Consider the following 23,548-nt stretch of genomic DNA (forward strand, 5'->3'; position numbering starts at 1 on the left):
TAAACACTAAACATTGCACTTTAACAGTGTTTGTAGTCGATGGTCACCAAAAAACGATGCAAGCCATTTCTTGCTTTGCAGGTGCAGCAGGGCATATTGGAGGCAACACAAGGCACATTGGAGTTTGATGTACTGTCACTATCTATATTTAACTATCACAGACTATTTTCATTAATTGCCTCCGATTGCCTCTGTAACCCATGAACATAAAAAAGCCAGCGATCTCATAATTGGCCTCCAAGTAATGTCTTCCAATAGAGTTTGCTCTGTTTTTTTTGCATTGAATCGTCAACTATTTGACAACTATTGTGCCTTTGCAATAATCGAAGAACTTGTATTGGACAGTCAATTCAATCCTGAAATATGCACATCTAATGCATCGTTCAGGCTGCTTAACCAATACTTAATCAAGAACATAAAGTGATAGGTTTGAGATACAGGAAGACAGGGATCTTCAGTTATAGGTCACTGGCAGAGACCACCCATATCTCCATCTTTACTCCATATTACCCATTGCTTACTCATGGGTCAAACAATAGACCAAAGTTTCCATTGCTGCCTGAAAGAATTGAATCATGTTCTTAATCATACTTTTGTCCATGCAGTTCACTGGGGATTTTCTGTCATGGGTGAAAGACCGTGTGCCCATCATCTGTGATACGCCATAAAAAACTAGCATCCATTGTAGCTAGCTCCAGTAAGATTAAAGTCATGTTAAGTCCTCTTTTATTTACCAAAACTATAATTATACTTTTCAGACTCAAATATGAAAAGTCGAATGGAAGTTACTCAAAATGCAGGTGCAAAATGAACCTGAAAATAAATCTATGTTGTACTTGTTATTTAAGTTTCAGTTAGTCTCACTCCAGCTTACCTCTAAGAGGTGCAATAATATAATGATCTGTCATCTGGTTAAACACTGCATGCGTCTAACCAAAAACTGATTTAACTGAATGCAATTGCAACAGTGTTAACTCTTTGAAGATATGCATCCAACACTCTTATCCCTCCTTGTTTTCACAGCCTCACAGTATTGGGGTGGCACAGTGGCACAAGGTAGAATTGCTGCCTCACAGCGCCAGAGACCCGGGTTTGATCCTGACTCCAGATAATATCTGTACGGAATTTGTACATTCTCCCTGCGACTGCGTGGATTTTGTCCGGGTGCTCCGGTTTCCTCCCATATTCCAAAGATATGCATGTTTGTAGGTTAAATAACTCTACCTTTTTGTCCCTAGTGTGTAGGGTAGAACTAGTGTATGGGTGATCGCTGATTGGCATGGAATTGGTGGGCTGAAGGGCCTGTTTCTATGCTGTATCATTAAACTAATATTCACTTTATAGGAGAGTTCTTATTCCATTTTGAAAGTAATTTTTGAAATGCTCCTACTACATCTTTTGAGGAGAACTCATTGTATTTTGCTGGAATGAGTCTCATCATCTCCCTTGGCTTCTGTAATCATTACTTGAAAGTCTGCTTTAGACTGCAAATTGTTTCCACCACATCTACTTTGTAGTTCCCCACAAACATTTTGACCACTTCCATTAAATCTCCCTATGGCCTGTAATTTCTGGGCCCATCATTTGTGTTTTGAAGAAGCTCCAATAAAATTAAATTGGATCTTTATATACAGGCAGTCCCCAGGTTCTTTATTCGGGGAGGCATCGTGGCGCAGTGGTGGAGTTGCTGCCTCACTGTGCCATAGATCCGGGTTCGATCCTGACTGCGGGTGCTGTCTGTATGGACTTTGTGACCATGTGGGTTTTCTCCAGATGATCTGGTTTCCTCCCACATTCCAAAGACATCCAGGTTTATAGGTTTATTGGCTTCGGGTAAATTGTACATTGCCCCTTGTGTGTAGGATAGTGCTAGTGTACGGGGTGATCGCTGGTCGGCGCAGTGGGCTGAAGGGCCTGTTTTCGTGTTATATCTCTAAAGTCTAAAGCCTTCACGCAACTAGAAGACAAATTATCACAGTTTTCAGGAAAGAATGCGTAAGTGTAAAAATACCATCTTATTGCTCACGTTGATAATAGAGGCTTACAAAAATATTTGATTCATGATGATGCTAAAATGAGAGCACGGAGTTACATACACAGTCCTCTGGTGAGGGATCGTTGTCAATGATTTTCATTGGCGGAGGAAGAGGCGTATGGGACTCATCGTCCGGCTCATCTTCTCCGCCACTCTGCATTCCTGATGAAGACTTTGATAAAGTGCCGCTGGGTGGTTCATCCTTCCGTCCCTTCTGTTGAGAGAAATTCCAAGAAATATGAAAGAATATCCACTTCTTCAGTATCATTGCTGATTTAGAGTCATGTAAAAGCTTTGAATAATTTGGAAGAGATCTTTTAAAAGTTCACAGCAGTTAAATTGCTTTCCTGAACTTCATGGGAAGTTCAGATATTATTATCTCCTCTATTTTTTGCTTATCAAGGCTACATACATGAACTGGAGATACTTTGAAAAGCACCAAGAAGCACCAATAATTCAACTATCGTCCATTTAAAAGACTTGGGCAGGCTCATGGATTGGAAAGGTTTAGAGGGATCTGGGCTAAATGCAGGTAGGTGGAACTGGTTTAGATGGGGCATCTTGGTCAGCAAGGGCAAGTTGGGCCAAAGGGCCCATTTCCGTGCTCTATGTTTCTCCCCTCCCACCACCTCTATCTTTCAGTCTGAAGAAGGGTTCCGACCTGAGACATCGCCAATTCCTTTTCTCCAGAGATGCTGTCTGACCCACTGAATTACTCCAGCATTTTGTGTCTATCTTTGGCTATCTGACTATTTTGCTGTTCTTAATGAGCAAACTCCGACAGCGTCAGAAAAATTAATGGATGAGTCCAAATTTGTCCTCTTGTCCACTCCATATACTTGCTTACAAACAATCCCCAGTGAATTTTGAGAAGTATCAACAAAGTTGATTTGATAGTAATTGGCAGGTAATATCCTGCACAAATCTGCCGTTCCTTAATCCAGCTGAAACCAGATGTAACATGCTGCTACTATTCCAGCCATGATTAATGAACTTTGGAGCAGAGCAGAAATTAAACCTGGCATATTCTTGGCTCTATTGCTCATGTCCAGATTGCACAACTTATTTAACATTTGAGCCAAAAGGAAGTTCATTATTCATGGACAGCCTCACAGTATAAGTTTTATTTCTGGGCCCATTAAACGAGGTTCCAAAAAAATAGTCACAATTGGGCCAAATCAATGTACCTCATCTGCACTGTCTTCCTGGGGTGCATGTTCGTTCTCTCCTGTTTTGGGTGATGCTGGATCTAGGCTGGGTTTGCCATTCCTGCCTCTTTTCTGCTTGACAATTTTCCTGTTATCAGCCTTGCCACTGCTGAGTCTACGCACAGGACTAGTCAGCCATTTCTTCAATGTGTTCCCAGAACGTTTGGGTCCTGGTGAATTCTGCATGGAACTTAATGATGGCTGTGGTTGAAGGCTCGAGACAGATTCCGATTTAGTTCCATTGTCGTTTGGTGAATAGGCATCTACAAAAGGAATATACAAAACATTATTTGAGCAATCCTAGTTCAGAATTTGTATGCTTTACATTATGATACGCTTGAGTTAAAAAAAAATGAAACAATACCTATCCAAGTCCTCCAGAGATGCTGTCTGACCTGCTGAGATACTCCAGCACTTTGTGTTCTGTACTATAACAAACTTCATCTGTACACTACTCTTTCTAGACATTGTCATGGGACTGTAGGTGCATCCATTTTTTTCAATGTAATCTAAACTTTAATTTGCATACCCAATGAGTTGATAAATTAGCTAATCTTCTCTGCAACTCACCATCAAGTCTTTTTGGATGGTCATAGGATACACTGAGAAGGTCTAAACATCTTCCCACTGGAAAATAACATATCTGTGGGCTAATCACCAACCCCTCTATCTTGTTGAAGAAGTTTTTGTTGGCCCACTCCTTAAATCCACAGAAAGGGTTTGTTGGACGTTATCTGGGAGGTAGGATTTGTTGAACAAGTTATCAGGGTTGTTTCAATTATTTATTTTAGAGATACAGCGTAGAAACAGGCCCTTCGGCCCACAGAGTCTGTGCCAACCAACTAGTTCTATGTTATGTTGTAGGATGGCACTGCAGATGCTGGTTTAAACCGAACATAGACACAAAATGCTGGAGTAACTCAGCGGGATAGGCAGCATCTCTGGATAGAAGAAATGGGTGACGTTTTGGGTCGAGCATTTTGCGTCTATGTTTAGTTCTATGCTATTTCAGTTTTGCATCCTACACATTTGGGGCAATTTATGGAAGCCAATTATGCAACAAACCTGGGTTTGCCATCTTTGGAATGTGGGAGAAAACCGGAGCACCCGGGGAAAACCCGCGTGCTTACAGGGAGAACGTGCAAACTCCATTGAGACAGCACCCAAGGTCAGGATCGAACCAGGGTCTCTGCCGCTGTAAGGTAGCAACACTACCGATGTGCTACCCTTTCTGCCACTGTGCTCCCCTTAAATTATTGCATGGTAGGTCAAATCATTCTGTAATAAAGAACGTACACTTAAAGTGTACAATTTAATTGATTCCTCTTAAATGTGCTTTTTTCATGAGTGGGCTTCACAAGATTGTCAAAGGGTTTGGCAATCGATTTCGTAAATGTGGCTCAGTATGATGTGGCCCAGTAATCATCATGATCAACTGGATTCAATAAATTGGAGGCATTGCAGCATTCAAATGTGCATTGTAAAAGCCACACAGATGTTAACTATAAAACCAGTGAGCATTGATCAGAGACCCAGGAAAGACAGTTTTATTGCCCAGCAAGCCTCCCCAGAAGGAAGGAGGCACCGAGTGCTGGAGTTACTCAGCAGCTCAAGTAGCATCTTCGGAGAACATGGAATAGTGACATTTTAGATCGGGACCCTTCTTCAGAATCATTGTGGGGGCTCGAGGGGGCTGCGGGGGGGGATGAAAGCTGGAAGAGAGGACGGCTCCCTCTACAATCAGTCAGAAGAAGGGTCCCAACCCGAAAAGCCACCTATTCATGTTCTCCAGTGCCTTTTGTTGTGACCCAGCATCCACAGTTTCTTGTTTCTACATTTCATAGAATGAAGGGGCACTGATTGGCATGATCTCATATGCTCTTTGCAAGCTAATGTCAAAAAGCAGGCCGCCCGTTTGATATCACAGCCACAGTACATTTCTATCAGCTCATCCCTTTAGCCTACAGCATTACAGCATGACCTTTGTATTGTAACTCCAGATGGCAAAAACACAGCTGTAATACTTTTCACCCGGGCAAAGAACAGAAGTTGAACACAGGATATCCACTTCTGGCAAAGAAGTCATTAATAATTAATTACATATATCCTGTCATTATTTAATGAGCACACAAGCACAGCTGGATCATAAACCAAGACTGGATAGATCCATTTTTGTGAACTTTTATTTACACTTCAGATTAAGATAACAGTTATGTTTCTTAATATTTGAGTCCATCAGTAGACCACAACTCTTAGGTTTTCAGACCTCAGGCACGTTTCACGTTGTCACTTTGTATATTAAAATATCAGAAATCATTAAAGAATCTGTAATGTAAAAAGTGCTGCTTCATTTCAACGCTCACTGAAACAAAATGTTGTTTTAGATTTTAGATATTAAAGGACCTGTCCCATTTTCCCGAGTTATTAACAAATTCTCCCGAGTTTAACCTTGATTCAAACTCGCAGAATGTTCGTAACGAGTCGGTAGGAGCCCGTAGATATATCGTAGCGTCTCGTTATGCCAGCCGTAGGTACTCAGGGCATCAGGTAAGTTGGCATTTTTCTCCTCCCGACTATTTTTTAACTCGTGGACATTCTTTTATCAGGCTGGAAAAAACGTCCCGACTTACCCGATGCCCCGAGTACCTACGGCTGGCATAACGAACCGCTACGATATATCTACAGACTCCTACGGACTCGTTACAAACTTTCTGCGAGTTTGAATCAAGGGGAAAACTCGGGAGAATTTGTGAATAACTCGGGAAAGTGGGACAGGCCCTTAAACTATCTTGAAACATTATCTTTCTCTTTGTTGTTTATAGATAAGAAGCTAATCTAAAAGAAAGAATATTTTGCTTTTTATCCAGAATGGATAATCAATGTACACCAAAGATTATACTGTACTGTTACTTTAAAACACAACTATAACAAACTTTTTTGGGGGGATTTGATATTCTAATAAAAGCTTTAAAAGTGCAACATTAACAGACCAGCATGGTAATTATGCTGTAGTGGTAATTGGCTGTGCAATTAAACCCCTTGGAAAAATGAATGACTACCCATCCCCTCCCTCCCCCTCCCCCCTCCCCCCTTCAGGGCAGCACAGTGGCGCAGCGGTAGAGTTGTTTCTTTCCACCGCCATAGGCCCGGGTTCGATCCTGGCTACGGGTGCTGTCTGTACGGAGTTTGTATGATTTCCCTGTGACCACATGGGTTTTCTCCGGGTGCTCTGGTTTCCTCCCATATTCCAAAGACGTACCGGTTTGTAGGTTAAATGGCTTTGGTAAAATTGTAAATTGTCTCCAGTGTGTAGGATAGTGTTAGTGTATTGGGATTAATGGTCGGTGCAGACTCAGTGGGCCGAAGGGTCTGTTTCCGTGCTGTATCTCTAAAGTTTAAAGTCACTTTGTGTCTTTTTTAGATAATTAATTCAATGTTAGAATGACAAAGAATATTATAAATGCCTGATGTAAAAGAGAATGAAGATGATCTCTTGTGCTGCTAAAGTTGTGCTTCTGAAAGTTACTTATTATTGCCATTCCAGATATCAGTGCAGCAAACACATATAATTAATGAACTCAGAGAGATTTCCACCCATATTGCTATTTCTCATCTTTTCATTTTTGCACTTTATCCGTGGCATTCCAAGGGATATTTGAAACATGATCATTTGCCAAAATTCCCTCGAGTTAATTGGAATCAGGGGGAGAAATCTTTGCTGGCTGGAGTTCTACTCAGCACAAAAAGAGATTGTAGTTATTTGTTTAATAATTTGGTTTCTATGATCCGGTCATCGTTTGCAAGGGCAGCATTTATTGCTAGTCTCAAATCGCCCTTGAGAAGTTAACAGTCAGCTGCCTTGTTGAACTGTTAACGTTTGTCTATTTGAACATAGTGGTGTTACGACAACCGAGTGGCTTAGCAGATCATTTTCGAAGGCATTTAAGAGTCGACCTTGAGGAGATTTTGTAGTGCTCCACTGCATTTAAGAGTCAACCATTTTAAACTTTAGACTTTACTTTAGAGATGCAGCGTGGAAACAAGCCCTTCAGTCCTCTGACTCCGTGCTGACCAGCGATCACCCTGTACACTAGCATTTCCTACATACCAGGGAAAATGTACAATATTACCAGCGCCAATTAACCTACAAACCCGCATCTTAGGAATGTGGGAAGAAACCAGAGCACCCAGAGAAAACCCACGTGGTCACAGGGAGAAGGTGAAAATTGCATTCAGGCAGCACCCGTAGTCAGGATGGAACCCGGGCGTCTAGCACTGTAAGGCACAAATCAACCGCTGCGCCACTGTGCTGCATTACCACTGCACCACTAGGCATTAGTATAGAGAGATGTATATGCCAGGCCTAGTAAAGGAAGCAGAGATCTACCCCTGAAAGGTTTCTGTGTACAAAACAGGTTTTTAATAACAAAATAGTAGTTTTGCAGTCAGCATAATCAAGGTGAGCTGCTGTTTTTTTTCAGGTTATCAATTGACCTTAAGTTTCACAGCAGTTGTGCTGTGATTTGAACTTGGGTTCCTAGATTGTTATCACATGTCTCTCAATTACTTGAGCAGAAAACAAACTGATAGACGAAATCAGTTGGTCAGGCAGCATCTGTGGAGGGAAATGGACAGGTGACATTTTGGGTCAGGACCCTTCTTCAGACGGATGGGTCACCCAATGACGTCTGGTGACTGGACCCACAGCACCACCATCATACCCTGATGCTGGTGTTTAATGATTACACCCTCAGGACATTGCACGGGGGACTGTCCAAGGCCCAAACCTTTTCACCTTCCCTCAGTGTGAAGAGATGTACTGATGATCGTACAATGTTTGGTTTCATACACAAACACAGGGATAATAAAGCAAGCCATACCTCATGGTTATTAACATTCAGGCATTTACTGATGGAATTTATGTGTAATAAGGGCACTTTAACAAAAGCCTAACCACAACCCTTGAAATTTGATGTAAATACCATCACTGAGAACTCCACCACAAGCAGCCTAGAGATCACTGTTGATCACTTAAATGGACCAGTCACATAACCCCTGTGGTTATGAGGTGGGTGGCTTATTCATTCCCCAAGTGCCAAGGCCATTCCTTCACGTGATAATTGTCTGATGAGTGCAATTCCAACAACACTCATCATGACACCATTTAAGATAAGGTGAACTATTTTACTCATCTTCAATATTAGATTTCAGTCATTATTTCTCTGAAATCCCACTGTGTCCATTGTGGCACTACTATTGTACCACTATTAGAGTGTTCTTTTTAGGTCATAACTACTTTGGGGTAACTTTAATTCTCAACACATTGGGGTCAGTGTTGCATGCAATGCAATGTAAGCATTTTTTAAGTCACAGTATAAAGGTTGTGCTGGTGTCATACAGTCACACAGCGTGGAAACATGCTCTTTGGCTCAACTGGCCCACGCTGACCAACATGTCCCATTTACACTAGGAATTTCCCCTCTACACGTGTGCCATCTACACTAGTAGTGCTGCTGGAAACATGAAATAAAAATGAAATAAATTAGCAGGCTGGCAGTTGATGTGGAGAGAGGATAGAGTTAATGTTTCAGGCCACTTCATTGATTCTATATTAAAGGAAGCTACTGCTATTTCACAGATGTGCAGTTACTCATTTCATCGTTTAAAGATCTCCAATAGAGCCTTGATAGACTGTATTGCTCACAGACAAGAGATAAGAAGAAGACTTAGTGATGCTTTCTGCTTTGTTCTCTTGAGGTCCATACACAATAGTTAAACTTACAAACCACTTCGTCTGAAGATAAACACAAAAAGCTGGCGTTAGTGGGCCAGACAGCATCTCTGGAGAAAATGAATAGGTGACCTTTTGGGTTGAGACCCTTCTTCAGACCTCGGCATCTGAAGTTCCTTCCTATACAAGCCACAAGGCCCGACAGGTTTGTGTTGGTATTTATACTCTACAATGCCAGTTCCTACTTTTCTTCACCCTAACGGTTATTACATTCCTTTCTTTCCCGTGTGCTAATCCAGCTTTCTTTTGAATGTTGCTGTTCGCATTGCCATCTCAACTGATCCTCATGAAAGTGGCTTTGTTGCAGAGATGGTAGAGAGAGGTCGGGCTTGTGCCATATGTGCAGTATCACACTATTTCCAATACTATTGACTACAAAAGCTCAGGAGACAATCACTTAGAAATGAGCGACATAATGCAGCTATTGCTGCATGTTAGAATTTAAGGAACAAACTAAGTAATATTGCCAGAAGAGAAGTTCCAGGGAAACAACACATTTTACACTAAAGTGCGTTTTTAAACAGGCAGCAAGGTTCTATCTTTCTATTTACTGCATTAAAATTTTCAGTAATTACAGTTGTAGATCCAGACTTCTTCAGTGAAATAAAACCCAGACGATTTTTTTTAAGATGAAACCACTTTCAGATCACATTTCACACTTCTCTAAAATATTCATGATTGTGGAGCATCTAATTTTGAAGCATACATCAAAGAAGAAATGCTATATCTTCACAAGGATAAATCCAGCCTTCAGATGAATCAATCCAAGCAATTTGACTTTTTTGTTCACTTAGTAGTTTGTCAACCAAATGAGGCTGTAATTTGCCAGGCAGATAAGCCTCTTCCTTGCACCATAGATAGAATCAATAGATATAACATAGAAACAAGCCCTTTGGCCCATTGAGTCCATGCTGGTCATCAGCCACACACTTACACTAACTCAACATTAATATCCATTTTATTTTCCTTCTACACTCATAAATTCCTCCCAGATGCCAACACTCACCGTGACACTGAGTGATGTACAGTGGCCAATTAATCTACTAACTGGCACGTCAATGGGATATGATGGAAACCGTTCTGTTGTTCTCATGCAGTCACAGGTAAAACATCCACACAGGCAGGACAGAGTTCATGGTGTGCTGGTTCTGGAGGGGCTCCAGAGGACATTTACAAGAATGATCCCAAGGATGAATGGTGTGTGCTACCACCAGGGGCGCCGCACAATTGGCAGCCCCACCAACAGTCTGTGTTTTCGTCTATTTTGTTTTTTTTAGTGTGTGAAAAGTTTGTGCAAATGTTCTCCGGTTTGTTTTATGTGGGGGGAGGATGAAACGTTTTTTCAGTTCCTTGCCGGAGATGCGATTGTTTTCCGGAACGCATCTCCGGTCGCTCTGCGGCCTACCATCGATGGAGCTGGAGGCCTCCTTGGACTGACTTTGGAGCCCCTCCAGGGGGCACGGACATAACATCGGAGTCGATCCTTTGCCTGTGATCGCTCCAACCGCAGCCTGCGGACTTTACACCGAGAGCTTGCAGTCTTGGGAGAGGCTAATGAGAGCTCCAACGATGCAGAGGCTCGACCGGCCCCGACGCAGGGTCCGATCGCCAGCATGGGGGAACTGACATCCCCGATGCGGAGGGTCAAAGCACCGATGCGGAGGGCCATAGCGCCAAGGCTAAGGGAGTCAAGATCGTCTGGTCATCCGCGGGCTCGAGGCCCCTAAGAGCAAAGAAGGGAAGAGATTTGAACTTTTTTTCTGCCCTCCATCACAGTGAGGAACGTGGAGGAGTCACTGTGATGGATGTTTATGTTAAAATGTATTTTGTATGTTCCTTTTTATCTGTATGACTGACTTGGCAAATGGAATTCCTCGTATGTCACAAAACATACTTGGCTATCAAAGGTATCAAAGGTATTTTATTAGTCACATTCACATACACCGAGGTGTAATGAGGTGAAATGCTTTTTGCCATTTTGCAGCACACAAAGAAAGAATACAGACATAACACCAATGAGAGTCTTAAACACAAAGAACATCCCCCCACAATGGCTCCCACCATGAGGGAAGGCACAAAGTCCAGTCCCCAACCCCAGTTCACCCATAGTCGGGCCTATTGAGGCCTCCACAGTTGCCTCTATGGAGGCCCGATGTTCCTGGCCGTTCTCGCCGGGTGGTGGTGCTCCGGCGTCGGGAGAGTCCTCACAGCGGCCTGGGAACCCTGGAACGGCCGCCTCCGTACTGGAGGCCGCGGCTTCCGAAGCCGACAAGGCCGCGACGGTTGGAGCTCCACCACTGGCGATCTCATCTAGAGATCCCAGGCTCCCGATGTTAAGTTCAGCGCCGCTGCCCGCAGCTGGCCGCTCAACAGTCCCGCAGCTCCGCGATGTTTTACCTGGCGGTCTCAGCTCACCGGAGCTCCAGCGCGCCGACCCAGACAAGGCATCGCCCGCTCCACGATAGCACTCCAGCGCTGTGCCGCCGCCGAAGCCAAAGTTCTGGGCGGTCCGCGACAGGAAACGCCGCTCCAGGCCCGCTGGTAGGCCGTGAGGACGGGTCGAAGCTGCAGCCCGGAGAAAAGCTGCCTCTCCGACCAGGTAGGGACCCTGAAAGGCAGTTTCCCCCTCCCCCCCCCACCCCCCACACAAAATGCCTAGACCTCCAAACAAAACACTTTAACTAACTAAAAATAAAAATAAAACGGTGAAAAGACAGACAACTGCTATGAAATTCAATGCCGAATGGCTGTGGAGGCCAATAAACTGGAAATTATGAAACGGAGATTGATAGGCTCTTGATTAGGAAGGGTGTTAAAGGTTATGGGGAGATGCAGGAGAATGGTGTTGAAAGGGAAAAATAAATCAACCATGGTTGAATGGCGGAGTACACTAGATGGGTTGAATGGTTAATTCTGCTCCCGTGTGTTATAGCCAGTAAAATCTTTCACCTGCATGATACAGAATCAAAGTCACCTGAACCGCAGTCACCGAGCGGTTGTATGCAATGGATATTTGTGTTTGCGAGCTTTTGGAGGCAGAGTTTGAAGATTTTGTTGACTTGTTCACTGGAGCAATTGAGAGGATATACTAAAAATCTCGAATATCTTTTACCAAGCTGTCCCTGCTATGCCACACTGGCCTCTGACAGTAAGAGGGTTTATGGTAAGACACTGGAAAATGTTCACCAGCTTCCCATATCTCAGGAATCACCTCTCAGTGAAGCGAGGCACTGATGATGAAATTCATTGCAACCTTTCATGACTTTGGTCAATTGGGGATAAGGGTAGGTGAAGATCAAAAGAGCTCAGACCGGGAACAAAATTCATGGCCTTCAAGGCAGCCATGAACCCTGCAGCCATGACCTTATTTTAAGATCTTTGACATTTGTAGTGTACAAGATGGCATGGAAAGATGGTGATTCTTTGTGTATCGCCTCAATGTAATCTGCTATTCTTACATTACTGTTATTGCACTCTTGTGCTTAGATATGATTGCATTTATGCAGAGTACGATTTTACTGAATTGCAAAAAAACAAATTATTTCACTGCATCGTGTGACAATAAAGTACCATTACATGCTTCTGAGGCCTGGAATACCTCGAACAGACTTTACAAGGCGCTGGAGAAATACCACCGACACTATCTCTGCATAATCCTCCAAGTTCACTGGAAAGAAATGTGAACCAATGTCAGCATCCTCTCTCGGGCCAACATTCGAGACGCTGATGCCTTTGTTACTCTCAGTTGACTTTCTTGGACAAGCCACATGGCTCACAAGCTGGAAACCAGACTCCCGAAACAAACACTATTCCAAACCTTATCACAGGAGAAAGTTATCAGGCAAATAGAGGGAAAAGATACAAGATCTGCTCAAAAACGTATTGAAGAAACTCAACATCCTGAATGATGGGATAGTGTCGCAGTGGTAAAATTGCTGCCTTACAACGCCAGGAACCCGGCTATGATCCTGACTGCAAGTGTTGTCTGTATGGAATTTGCACGATCTCCCTGTGACCTCGAAGGTTTTCTCCGGATGCTCCGGTTTTCTCCCACACTGCAAAGCCGTGCAAATTTGTAGGTTAATTGGCTTTGGTAAAAATTGTAAATTGTCCCTAGTGTGTAGGATGGTGCTAGTGTATGGAGATCGCTGGTTGACGCAGACTCTGTGCGCTAAGGGGCCTCTTTCCACGCTGTATCTCTAAAGTAAACTAAAGTTAACTAAAGACTCTTGGGAATAACTGGCCACTGACCACAAAGTGTGCAACATGAACATTTGGCATGCTGTTGAGAACCTCAAAATAATGAATTGGGACCACAAAAGCCCTGCATAAATGGTGGAAGGCACAGACCACCTCATAAACTATCCATATGCCAGCCATCAGCTATCTTCAGCCGCGTCTGTGGAGGAGTCTGTGGTTTCCACATTAGCCTCAGAGCCAACAAAAGTGGTGTGGAATCAAATCAGCCTCAATCCCAGAGGGATTGCCTGGGAAGAAGGAGGACGTTAATTAAAAAAATGTACGTTTCCATAGGTTGATTTCTGCCAGAATACCATATGAAAGATGTTCACTGTGGACACAAAAAGTGAAAGGAGTTCAGAATTTTATTGCAAACTGTTGTGCCTGAGGAACGTTTGAACCAATGTGCTTGGAAGACATGTTGCAGCTGCAACCAGAACAATCGCAGAGCAACAGCCAAAAAGTTGAACATTAATTGTGAGCCAAGTAGCCCAAAGCTAAAACTTCCCAATCTGCCTGTGTGTGCGCGCTGCATACTGTGAAAAGCTATGTAGCATCAGATGAGATGTACGGAAAAATTGTATTCCTCACATTTACAAAGCTCCATTTTGGCCCACAACCTATGATGTGGTTTTCAAAGTGTATCTCACTATTTGAACACACTATCTATGAAGGATGAAGAAAAGTGCAAATTAACAGTGAATGTAATACTGAGTCTGATCGTGTAATTGGAACCAGAAGGAAATATAGCTATGGTATTACAGACTGTTGGGAAGACTTGTTATCTCAAAGGAAATGTAACAAACAAACCAAGCTAGTGTAACTGGTTAAAAATCAAAGTACTGCAGATTTAAACACAGAAAATGGCACAAGACTGACACCAAATGTGGGGAGAAATTGTGTTTATGGTTCAAGTGATTGACCTTTCATTGGAAACTTGGAAATGTTAGTAATATAAACCAGAGGCGGCACAGTGGCGCAGCGGGTAGAGCTGCTGCTTCACAGACCCGGCTTCCATCCTAACCTCAGGTGCTGTCGGTGTGGAATTTGCACGTGCTCCCTGCAACTACGCGGATTTCCTCTGGGTGGTCTGATTTCCTCCCACATCCCAAAGACGTGCTGGTTTGTAAGTTACTTGGTTCTCTGTAAAGTGCTCCTAAAGTGTAGGGAGTGGATGCGAAAGTGGGATAACATAGAACTAATGTGAACGGGTGATTGATGGTCAGTGTGGACTTGGCAGGCTGAAGGGTCTGTTCCCATGCTGTATCTTTCAATCAATCAAGAAAGGATGATTGACTATGGGTGCTGTTTGTACGGACTTTGTACGTTTTCCCCGTCACCGTGTGGGTTCCCCAGGGTGCGTTGGTTTCCTCCCACACCCAGGATTACATTTAAGGATTTAATGGTGTATTCTGCAAAGTAGTGATGTAATGTGGGTGAACAGTGAGTTTAAAGGTTTGGAGGGATATGGGCCAAATGCGGGCAAATTAGACTAGCTTAGATGGGGCATCTTGGTCAGCATGGACAGGTGTGTCGAAGGGTCTGCATTTGTGCGAAATTAATCTGTCTATAATACTTTGCCTTGTCCTCCATTAATTTCCTCCAAATCAATAGGTGTGTTGCTCAGGCCTTTCAGTTTTGTCCAAGAGATGGAATGTTTTTCATGCACCTTCTCTGGAGGGTATGTGAAATATTATCTTGTATAAAACTTCAAAGGCTTTATTGGTTTGGGATTCCATTTCGCTGTTTCTCAAACACAGTTGCATCTAGACTAGTGATGGCACCTTCCTCGTCAGTGCTTCTGATTTCTCTTTCTAATTCCTCAATTGTGGTTTTCTCTGCATCACAGTTGGCAGGGCTCCATCTCCTCTAGTTTTATTCTAACCCCCTCTTCTTCTACCTTAGCCATGGATAGGGCACCATTTATCCTCATCTTCCATCACCCTACAGCTGAACACCCTCTATAACCCTGCCAAATTCAATATGATGTCATGACCAGACCCAAATTCCCCACTCCCCCAAACACAACTCCAGCGATACTGCCTGATCTGCTGAAACTTTATGTTTTATTCTAAAACGATTGTTCCCTTTGCAATACTCTGGTCTATTCTTTCACTACATGAAAACCCATTTCCCACCTGTCGACCTACCCATGCAAAACATAAGAAAGAAACAATTTATTTCTTCCAGTTTATTGTGCTGCCTCTGGTACTCAGTTGTGGAACACCTCTCTTCAGTTCCCAAGGGTGACCCAGGCACTTTTTGTTGCTTTCACTTTAATACTTGGTCTCATTCTCACTCTGACATCTGTCTTTGACCTCCTATATTGTTGTGAGGAATCTCAATGTAAGTTTGAGTAGCGCATCCTCTGACCTAGCACATCATAGCCCTCAGAAATTAATGTTAATTCAATAATTTCAGATAACCAGTCATTCCTGTTTTGCAACTCATTTCTGAAATCTGGTATTCCAGTTTCTTTCTTTGACTTACACCTCCTTCAGCCATCCTGTTTCTAACTCACATTTTAGGATATATTTTGTTACATCTTCTGGTATTTCACCTCTCCCCCACATACCTTTGCCACCCTCATTCCACCAGTATCACCTGCATTTGTCTCATTCACATAGAACTAGTGTGTATGAGTGATTAATGGTCAGTGTAGACAAGGTAGAAGGGCCTGTTTCCATGCTTTATCTCTAAGGTAAACTGAATGAGATGTTGGGTGGTGATTGGTAATCAATGGGATAGGGAAGGGAAATTGTGATAGGGAACTGAATTGAGACTAGCAATGATTTTTGTCAGCACAATGAATCAGAAATGCTTGTGCTCCCGTCACCTGCAGACGTGACGGGAAAATGAAGCATGATGCAGGTGGTGAGGATAATGTTCTCACTGATTTTGCCATGTCGGTGAATGGGCAAGGGCTTGACAGACGCAGGACAAGGTGAATAAAGATGAGGTTATAGACTTGGTTGGCAAGAATGGAAGGGCAGGTTCTCGTAACACTACTAAGGAGAGAGAATCATGAACAATATCGGCTAACATGCTGTTCTGGATCATCACCAGTATAATTGGAGTAGGACTGTCAACGATAATAATTAGCTGTCATTCCCCGAGTTACAACGATATCATATTAATTATAAACCTATCAACTTTCCATGTTTCCCTCTCCCCAAGAAGAAAGACCTGTAATTTATGCATTTTTCCCAATTCGTTTTAACAATACAGATATTCCCAAAAGCATTACACCTATATATTTTTTTATTACCTACAATTACAATGTTAAATAAATCTGCAATGTTTTCCTTTTATGTAGATTAGATGTTAGTGCAGTCATTTGTTGCTATGTAGCAGTATGCTAATGCTTCGACCAGCAGCATAACCCATATATTCATAACTGAAGCTGATGCAGCATTAAGTGGACTTTGGCACCCTGGATATTAAATACCTGTGCATACAGTGCATTGAGAAAGTATTCAGACCCCTTCACTTTTTCCACATTTTGTTACATTACAGCCTTATTCTAAAATTGGTTACAGTCATTTTTTTTTAATCATCAATCTACGCACAATACCTCATAATATATAGTGGCTTGCAAAAGTTTTCATACCCCTTGAACTTTTCCACATTTTGTCACGTTACAACCACAAACGTAAATGTATTTTATTGGGATTTTATGTGATAGACCAACACAAAGTGGTGCATAATTGTGAAGTGGAATGAAAATGACACATGGTTTTCAATTTTTTTTACAAATAAAAAACTGAAAAGTGTGGCGTGCAAAAGTATTCAGCCCCCCCTGAGTCAATACTTTGTAGAACCACCTTTCTCTGCAATTGCAGCTGCAAGTCTTTTGGGGGATGTCTCTACCAGCTTTGCACATCTAGAGACTGAAATTTTTGCCCATTCTTCTTTGCAAAATATCTCAAGCTCAGTCAGGTTGAATGGAGAGCGTCTGTGAACAGCAATTTTCAAGTCTTGCCAGAGAGTCTCAATTGGATTTAGGTCTGGACTTTGACTGGGCCATTCTAACACATGAATATGCTTTGATCTAAACCATTCCATTGTAGCTCTGGCTGTATGTTTAGGGTCGGTGTCCTGCTGGAAGGTGAACCTCCGCCCCAGTCTCAAGTCTTTTGCAGACCCTAACAGGTTTTCTTCCAAGATTGCCCTGTATTTGGCTCCATCCATCTTCCCATCAACTCTGACCAGCTTCCCTGTCCCTGCTGAAGAAAAGCATCCCCACAGCATGATGCTGCCACCACCATGTTTCACAGTGGGCATGGTGTGTTCAGGGTGATGTGCAGTGTTAGTTTTCCGCCACACATAGCGTTTTGCATTTAGGCCAAAAACTTCAATTTTGGTCTCATCTGACCAGAGCACCTTCCTCCACATGTTTGCTGTCCCCCCCACATGGCTTGTGGCAAACTGCAAACGGGACTTCTTATGGCCTTTTTTCAACAATGGCTTTCTTCTCGCCTTCTTCCATAAAGGCCAGATTTGTGGAGTGCACGACTAATAGTTGTCTTGTGGACAGATTCTCCCACCTGAGCTGTGGATCTCTGCAGCTCCTCCAGAGTTACCATGGGCCTCTTGGCTGCTTCTCTGATCAATGTTCTCCTTGCCCGGCCTGTCAGTTTAGGTGGACAGCCATGTCTTGGTAGGTTTGCAGTTGTGCCATACTCATTCCATTTTCGGATGATGGATTGAACAGTGCTCTGTGAGATGTTCAAAGCTTGGAATATTTTTTTATAACCTAACCCTGCTTTAAACTTCTCCACAAATTTATCCCTGACCTGTCTGGTGTGTTCCTTGGGTTTCATGATGCTGTTTGTTCACTAATGTTCTCTAACAAACCTCTGAGGCCTTCACAGAACAGCTGTATTTATACTGAGATTAGATTACACACAAGTGGACTCTATTTACTAATTAGGTGACTTCTGAAGGCAATTGGTTGCACTGGATTTTATTTAGGGGTATCAGAGTAAAGGGAGTTAAATACTTTTGCAAGCCACACTTTTTAGTTTTTTATTTGTAAAAAAATTTGAAAACCATGTATCATTTTCCTTCCACTTCACAATTATGCGCCACTTTGTGTTGGTCTATCACATAAAATCCCAATAAAATACATATACGTTTGTGGTTGTAACGTGACAAAATGTGGAAAAGTTCAAGGGATATGAATACTTTTGCAAGCCACTGTAAAAGTGAAAACAGGTGTTTAGTAATTATTGTAAAATAATTAAAAATATATAACTGAAATATCACATTTACGTAAGTATTCAGACCCTTTGCTGTGACTCGCAAAATTGAGCTTTGGTGCATCGTGTTTCCATTGATTATCCTTGAGTTGTTTCTACAACTTGATAGGAGTCTACAAGTGGTAAATTAAATTGATTGTACATGATTTGGAAAGGCACACACCTGTCTATATAAGGCCCCACAGTTGACATTGCATGTCAGAGCAGAAAACAAGCCATGAAGACGAAGGAATTGTCTGTAGACCTCCGAGACAGGATTGTGTTGAGACACAGATCTGGGGAAGGGTATAAAACATTTTTTGGAGCATTGCAGGTCCCGAAGAGCACAGTGGCCTCCGTCATTCATAAATAGAACTTTGAAACCACCAGGACTCTTCATAGAGCCTGGCCAAACTGAGCATTCGGGGCAGAAGGGCCTTAGGGTAGAGACTTACTAACATATTCAGGGAGGTGACCAAGAACCCAATGGTCACTATGAGCTCCAGAGTTCCTCTGTGGAGATGGGAGAAACTTCCAGAAGGACAACTATATCTGCAGCACTCCACAAATCAGGCCTTTATTTGTAGAGTGGCCAGACAGAAGCCACTCCTCAGTTAAAGGCACATGACAGCCCGTTTGGAGTTTGCCAAAAGGCACCTAAACAAGATTCCCTGGCCTGATGAAACCAAGATTGAACTCTTTGGCCTGAATGCCAAGTGTCACGTCTGGAGGAAAACAGGCACCGCTCATCACCTGGCCAATACCATATCTACGGTGAAGCATGGTGGTGGCAGCATCATGCTGTAGGGATGTTTTTCAGCAGTAGGAACTGGGAGACCTGTCAGGATCGAGGTAAAGATGAATGGAGCAAAGTATAGAGAGATCCTTGATGAAAACCTGCTCCAGAGCGTTCAGGACCTCGGACTGGGGCAGACGTTCACCTTCCAACAGGACAACGACCTAAAGCTCATGTCCAAGACAACGCAGGAGTGGCTTTGTGACAAGTCTGTGAATGTCCGTAAGTGGCCCGGCCAGAGCCCGGACTTGAACCCGATCGAACATCTCTGGAGGGACCTGAAAATAGCTGTGTATCGACGCTCCCCATCCAACCTGAGAGAGCTTGAGAGGATCTGCAGAGAAGAATGGGATAAATTACCCAAATACAGGTGTGCCAAGCTTGTCACGTGATACCCAAGAAGACTTGAGGTTGTAATCACTGCCAAAGGTGCCTCAATAATGTACCGAGTAAAGGGTCTGAATACTTATGTAAATGTGATATTTCAGTTATTTATTTTTAATTATTTTTCAAAAATATCTAAACACCTGTTTTCACTTTTTTATTGTGGGCTATTGTGTGTAGATTGTTGATAAAAAAAATGAATTTAATCCATTTTAGAATAAGGCTGTAACGTAACAAAATGTGGAAAAAGTGAAGGGGTCTGAATACTTTCTGAATGCACTGTAATAATTTGGTCCTTGTGTGTGATCCAGTTTCAGGGACAGTTTCTTCTCAGCTGTTATCAGGCAACTGAACCATCCTATCACCAACTAGAGTAGTCCTGAGCTACTATCTACCTCATTGGAGACCTTTGGACTATCTTTAATGGGATTTTACAGGACTTATTCTTGCACTAAACGTTATTCCCTTTATCATTTATTTACACACTGTGGATGGCTCGATTGTAATCATGTATTGTATTTCTCATGACGTGTTAGCATGCAACAAAAGTTTTTCACGGTATCTCGGTACACGTGACAATAAACTAAACAAAACTAAAAAGCATTTCTAGTGATTTCTATTATTAATCGATCGTTTAATTTAAACTCACTCATAATTGAATAAACAAATGAAGAGCAAACCCTGCTCTATCACTGTAGCATATGGACATAGGGCAAAATCTTTAGTTTTACAGTCTTAGGCCCCCTTTTGTCATGGCAGACCATGGGTGACTCCAGGGTTGGAGGACGCCAGTGCGTGACTTTGTTTAACATGGGGAGACTGGTGCACAGACAGCCATCACACGGTCCTTGACAGATCTGGGTCAGGATCCAGTGGCATGGGGTCCAAGGCCACCGGAGACCCTTTTCTGCTGCAGCCTTCATCCACCTTCCCAGCCGTTGTGAATCTCCACTAGGGTCAGCCATCATCCTCCATCTGTTCCACTCGTTGAGGTCGTGGTTAGAATGCTCTTTGTCAGAGTCCTCCCCCTCAACCTTACCGCCATGGGTGGCCCTACCAAGAGCATAGCTCCAGACGGCATCGCTCTCCTGAGTTTGACAGTAAATGGGGTAAATATAGTAATTGCAATTCAGGTCATCCCATTACAGAAAAGATATGGAGGTGTATGACAGGGTGTAGAGGAGTTTTTCCAGAATGCTGCTTGGATTAGAGGGTTTCAGCTACAAGGAGACATTGGATAGACTTGGATTGCTTTCTAAGGACCTTTGGAGGTTGAGAGGAGACTTGATAGAAGTATATAAAATTATGAGAGGCACAAATAGGGTCAGAAACTTATTATCCCCAGGGTGGAAATGTTTAACATTAGAGGGCACAGCTATAAGGTGAGGGGAGGAAAGTTTAATTGAAATGTACGGGGCAAGTTTTATTTTACATGTAGTGGTGGGGCCTGGAACACATTGCTGGGTGTGGTGGTGGAGGCAGATACAATAGTGGCAGTTAGGAGGCTTTTAGATAGGCAGATGCAGGCAGATAGAGGTAGATAGAGGCAGATGCAGGTAGAGGCAGATGAGATCAGTTCAGCTTATTCGGTACAAACATTATGGGCTGAAGGGCCAGTTCCTGTGCAGCGCCATTTAAACCTTGCTTTCACGGACCCCTTTATAATGGATTTTGGTTACATTGGACGGACCTACTGACCTTCATTGCCAAGCCAGGCTGCTGACGGCAACCCTGGCCCTCACCACCTCTCCAACTGCTTCCAGGCTGGGCCTAACAACACTCACCGCCTTGGCCACTTCAAAACCATGCCTGTTGCCGCCACCGCCAACCCGTACCTACACTCTGGCCCCCCGTGGGCCACGATCAATGACTGCGTTGATCCTCGCCTCAACTCACCTGGATTCCAGGCCCAGTTCCAGACTGAGAATCTGAAGAAGGGACTCGACCCGAAACGTCACCTATCCATGTTCTCCAGAGATGCTGCCTGACCCGCTGACTCCAGCATTTTGTGTCTTTTTGTGTATTAACCAGCATTTGTAGTTGTTTGTGTCAATGACTAATACAATGATAATCCCTTAGATAGACACAAAAAGCTGAAACAACTCAGCGGGTCAGACAGCAGCTCTGGAGAAAAGGATTAGGTGACGTTTCGGGTCGAGGCCCTTCTTCAGTATGAGAATCAGTGGGAAAAAATCCCTTAATTGATTATAGCAGACAATCGGCAATATCGGACACCATTCCACCCCCCCCCCCCCCCCCCCCCCCCCCCCCTCAATGATCCGTTAAAACAAGGGTTTACTGTACTGTTCTATGTTCTATATTCTATGAAATCCCGGGCCACTGAATTCATTGCCCACTGTCCTGCTTCCTTTATCATCAGGAGCTTAATGCAACCAGAATACAAAGGGAATCCATGACTCAAAGCTTCCAGGATGTTTTGCTGTCTTTACGGAGTGTGCTTGGGCAAACAGAAAGGGCATATGTTTTCCACTACCTAAATTTTAGAATTAGAATTACCTTTATTGTCATTCAGACCTTACGGTCTGAACGAAATTTCGTGATTGCAGTCATACATACAATAATACAATAATAATAAACACAAATTAACATCCACCACAGTGAGTCCTCCAAAAATCTTAGGGCTGCAGTCTCTTCCCTCCTCTTCTCCCTCTGCGCTGAGGCGATACCCCACCGGGCGATGGTACAAACAGTCCCGCGGCTCACCGAACCCCGCAAACGGGTCGGCTCAAACACCGCGGCCCGGGGTGGTCGAAGCTGCCGCCCTCCAGTCCAGCGGACGCAGCCGCTGGCTCGCGGCTGAACCCTGGCCTCAGGTAACCGCCGCCAGAACGCGGTCCCAGCCACCGGAGCACCATTCCAGCCCCTAGCCGGATCGCCCTCACGTGAGTGCCGTTCCTCCCTCGAGCTGGGCCGCTCCGACGGGAGCGTCATTCCACCCTCGAGCTGGGCCGCTCCGACGGGAGCGCCGTTCCACCCTCGGGCTGGGCTGCCCCGATGGGAGCGGCACAGCCCCTCACGGGAGAGTCTCAGCCCCGCGCCAGGCTGCCCTCACGGGAGCGAGCCCAGGGCAAGTCCTGACTGGCTCTGCCTCCGGAGTCTCGAGGTCGCCAGCTCTGCCATTAGGCCTCAGCGCAGACGAAGGCAGAGAAGGGGGATACGACAAAAAAGTTGCATTCCCCCGAAGGGAGAGACAGCAAGCCCCGTTCCCTTAATAATCTTATATGTTTCTTTCTTATTCATAACAGTTTTACCTCCACTCAACTATTCCAATGTACTAACGCAGAACGTAGAGTCTGATGAAGGGTCCTGACCTGAAACATCACCTTCCATGTTCTCCAGGAATACTGCCTGACCCTCTGAGTTACTCCACCACTTTGTGTCTATTTATTTCAATGTGCAGGTGGCTATCTTCTATCTTCTTATCCACAGCAAAGCTGAGGTCATGTGAAATTTAATGAAAGGTTCCAGGATTCTTTGCACAATTGTCATCAAGAAAATCATGAGATATCCATTAGAACTTAGAATTAAAGTGGAGTATCTTGAAGCAGCAATGGAATGTACAGAGGTTTATGGATGGAATACCAGGGCTTGAGGTATCAACAACAGAAGCTTTAGCCAGCAATGGTGCAACGATGAAAAGCAGAGTTGTAATGTAGGCCACAATAGAAGGATTCAGGTTCTAGCAGATCTGGAGGAGATCACAGAAGTAGAGAGGCGAGTTCATGGAGGGATTTGAAATACATTTTAGGCCTCAATTTTAAGGCTAAGTAGGTCAAAATGCAACAGGGACAGATATGTTTTTGTTTTCGGAAGTTGGGCCAGATGGGTGGGGAC

At 43.6% G+C, this 23,548-nt stretch overlaps 1 protein-coding gene across 5 annotated transcripts in view; it reads right to left on the bottom strand.

Annotated features, from left to right (window-relative positions):
* kalrna (kalirin RhoGEF kinase a) overlaps positions 1-23,548 on the bottom strand; it is a 584,657-nt gene that overhangs the window by 90,826 nt on the left and 470,283 nt on the right. For all 5 annotated transcript variants that reach the window (XM_055638050.1, XM_055638045.1, XM_055638047.1 and 2 more), the window contains 2 exons: positions 3,223-3,506; positions 2,097-2,249 (listed from right to left, as the gene is read on the bottom strand). In XM_055638050.1, the coding sequence (XP_055494025.1) occupies positions 2,097-2,249; positions 3,223-3,506 (437 nt within the window). The remainder of the gene's footprint in view (positions 1-2,096; positions 2,250-3,222; positions 3,507-23,548) is intronic.

Source organism: Leucoraja erinacea, chromosome 7 (assembly GCF_028641065.1).
Source record: "Leucoraja erinacea ecotype New England chromosome 7, Leri_hhj_1, whole genome shotgun sequence".
NCBI lineage: Eukaryota > Metazoa > Chordata > Chondrichthyes > Rajiformes > Rajidae > Leucoraja > Leucoraja erinaceus.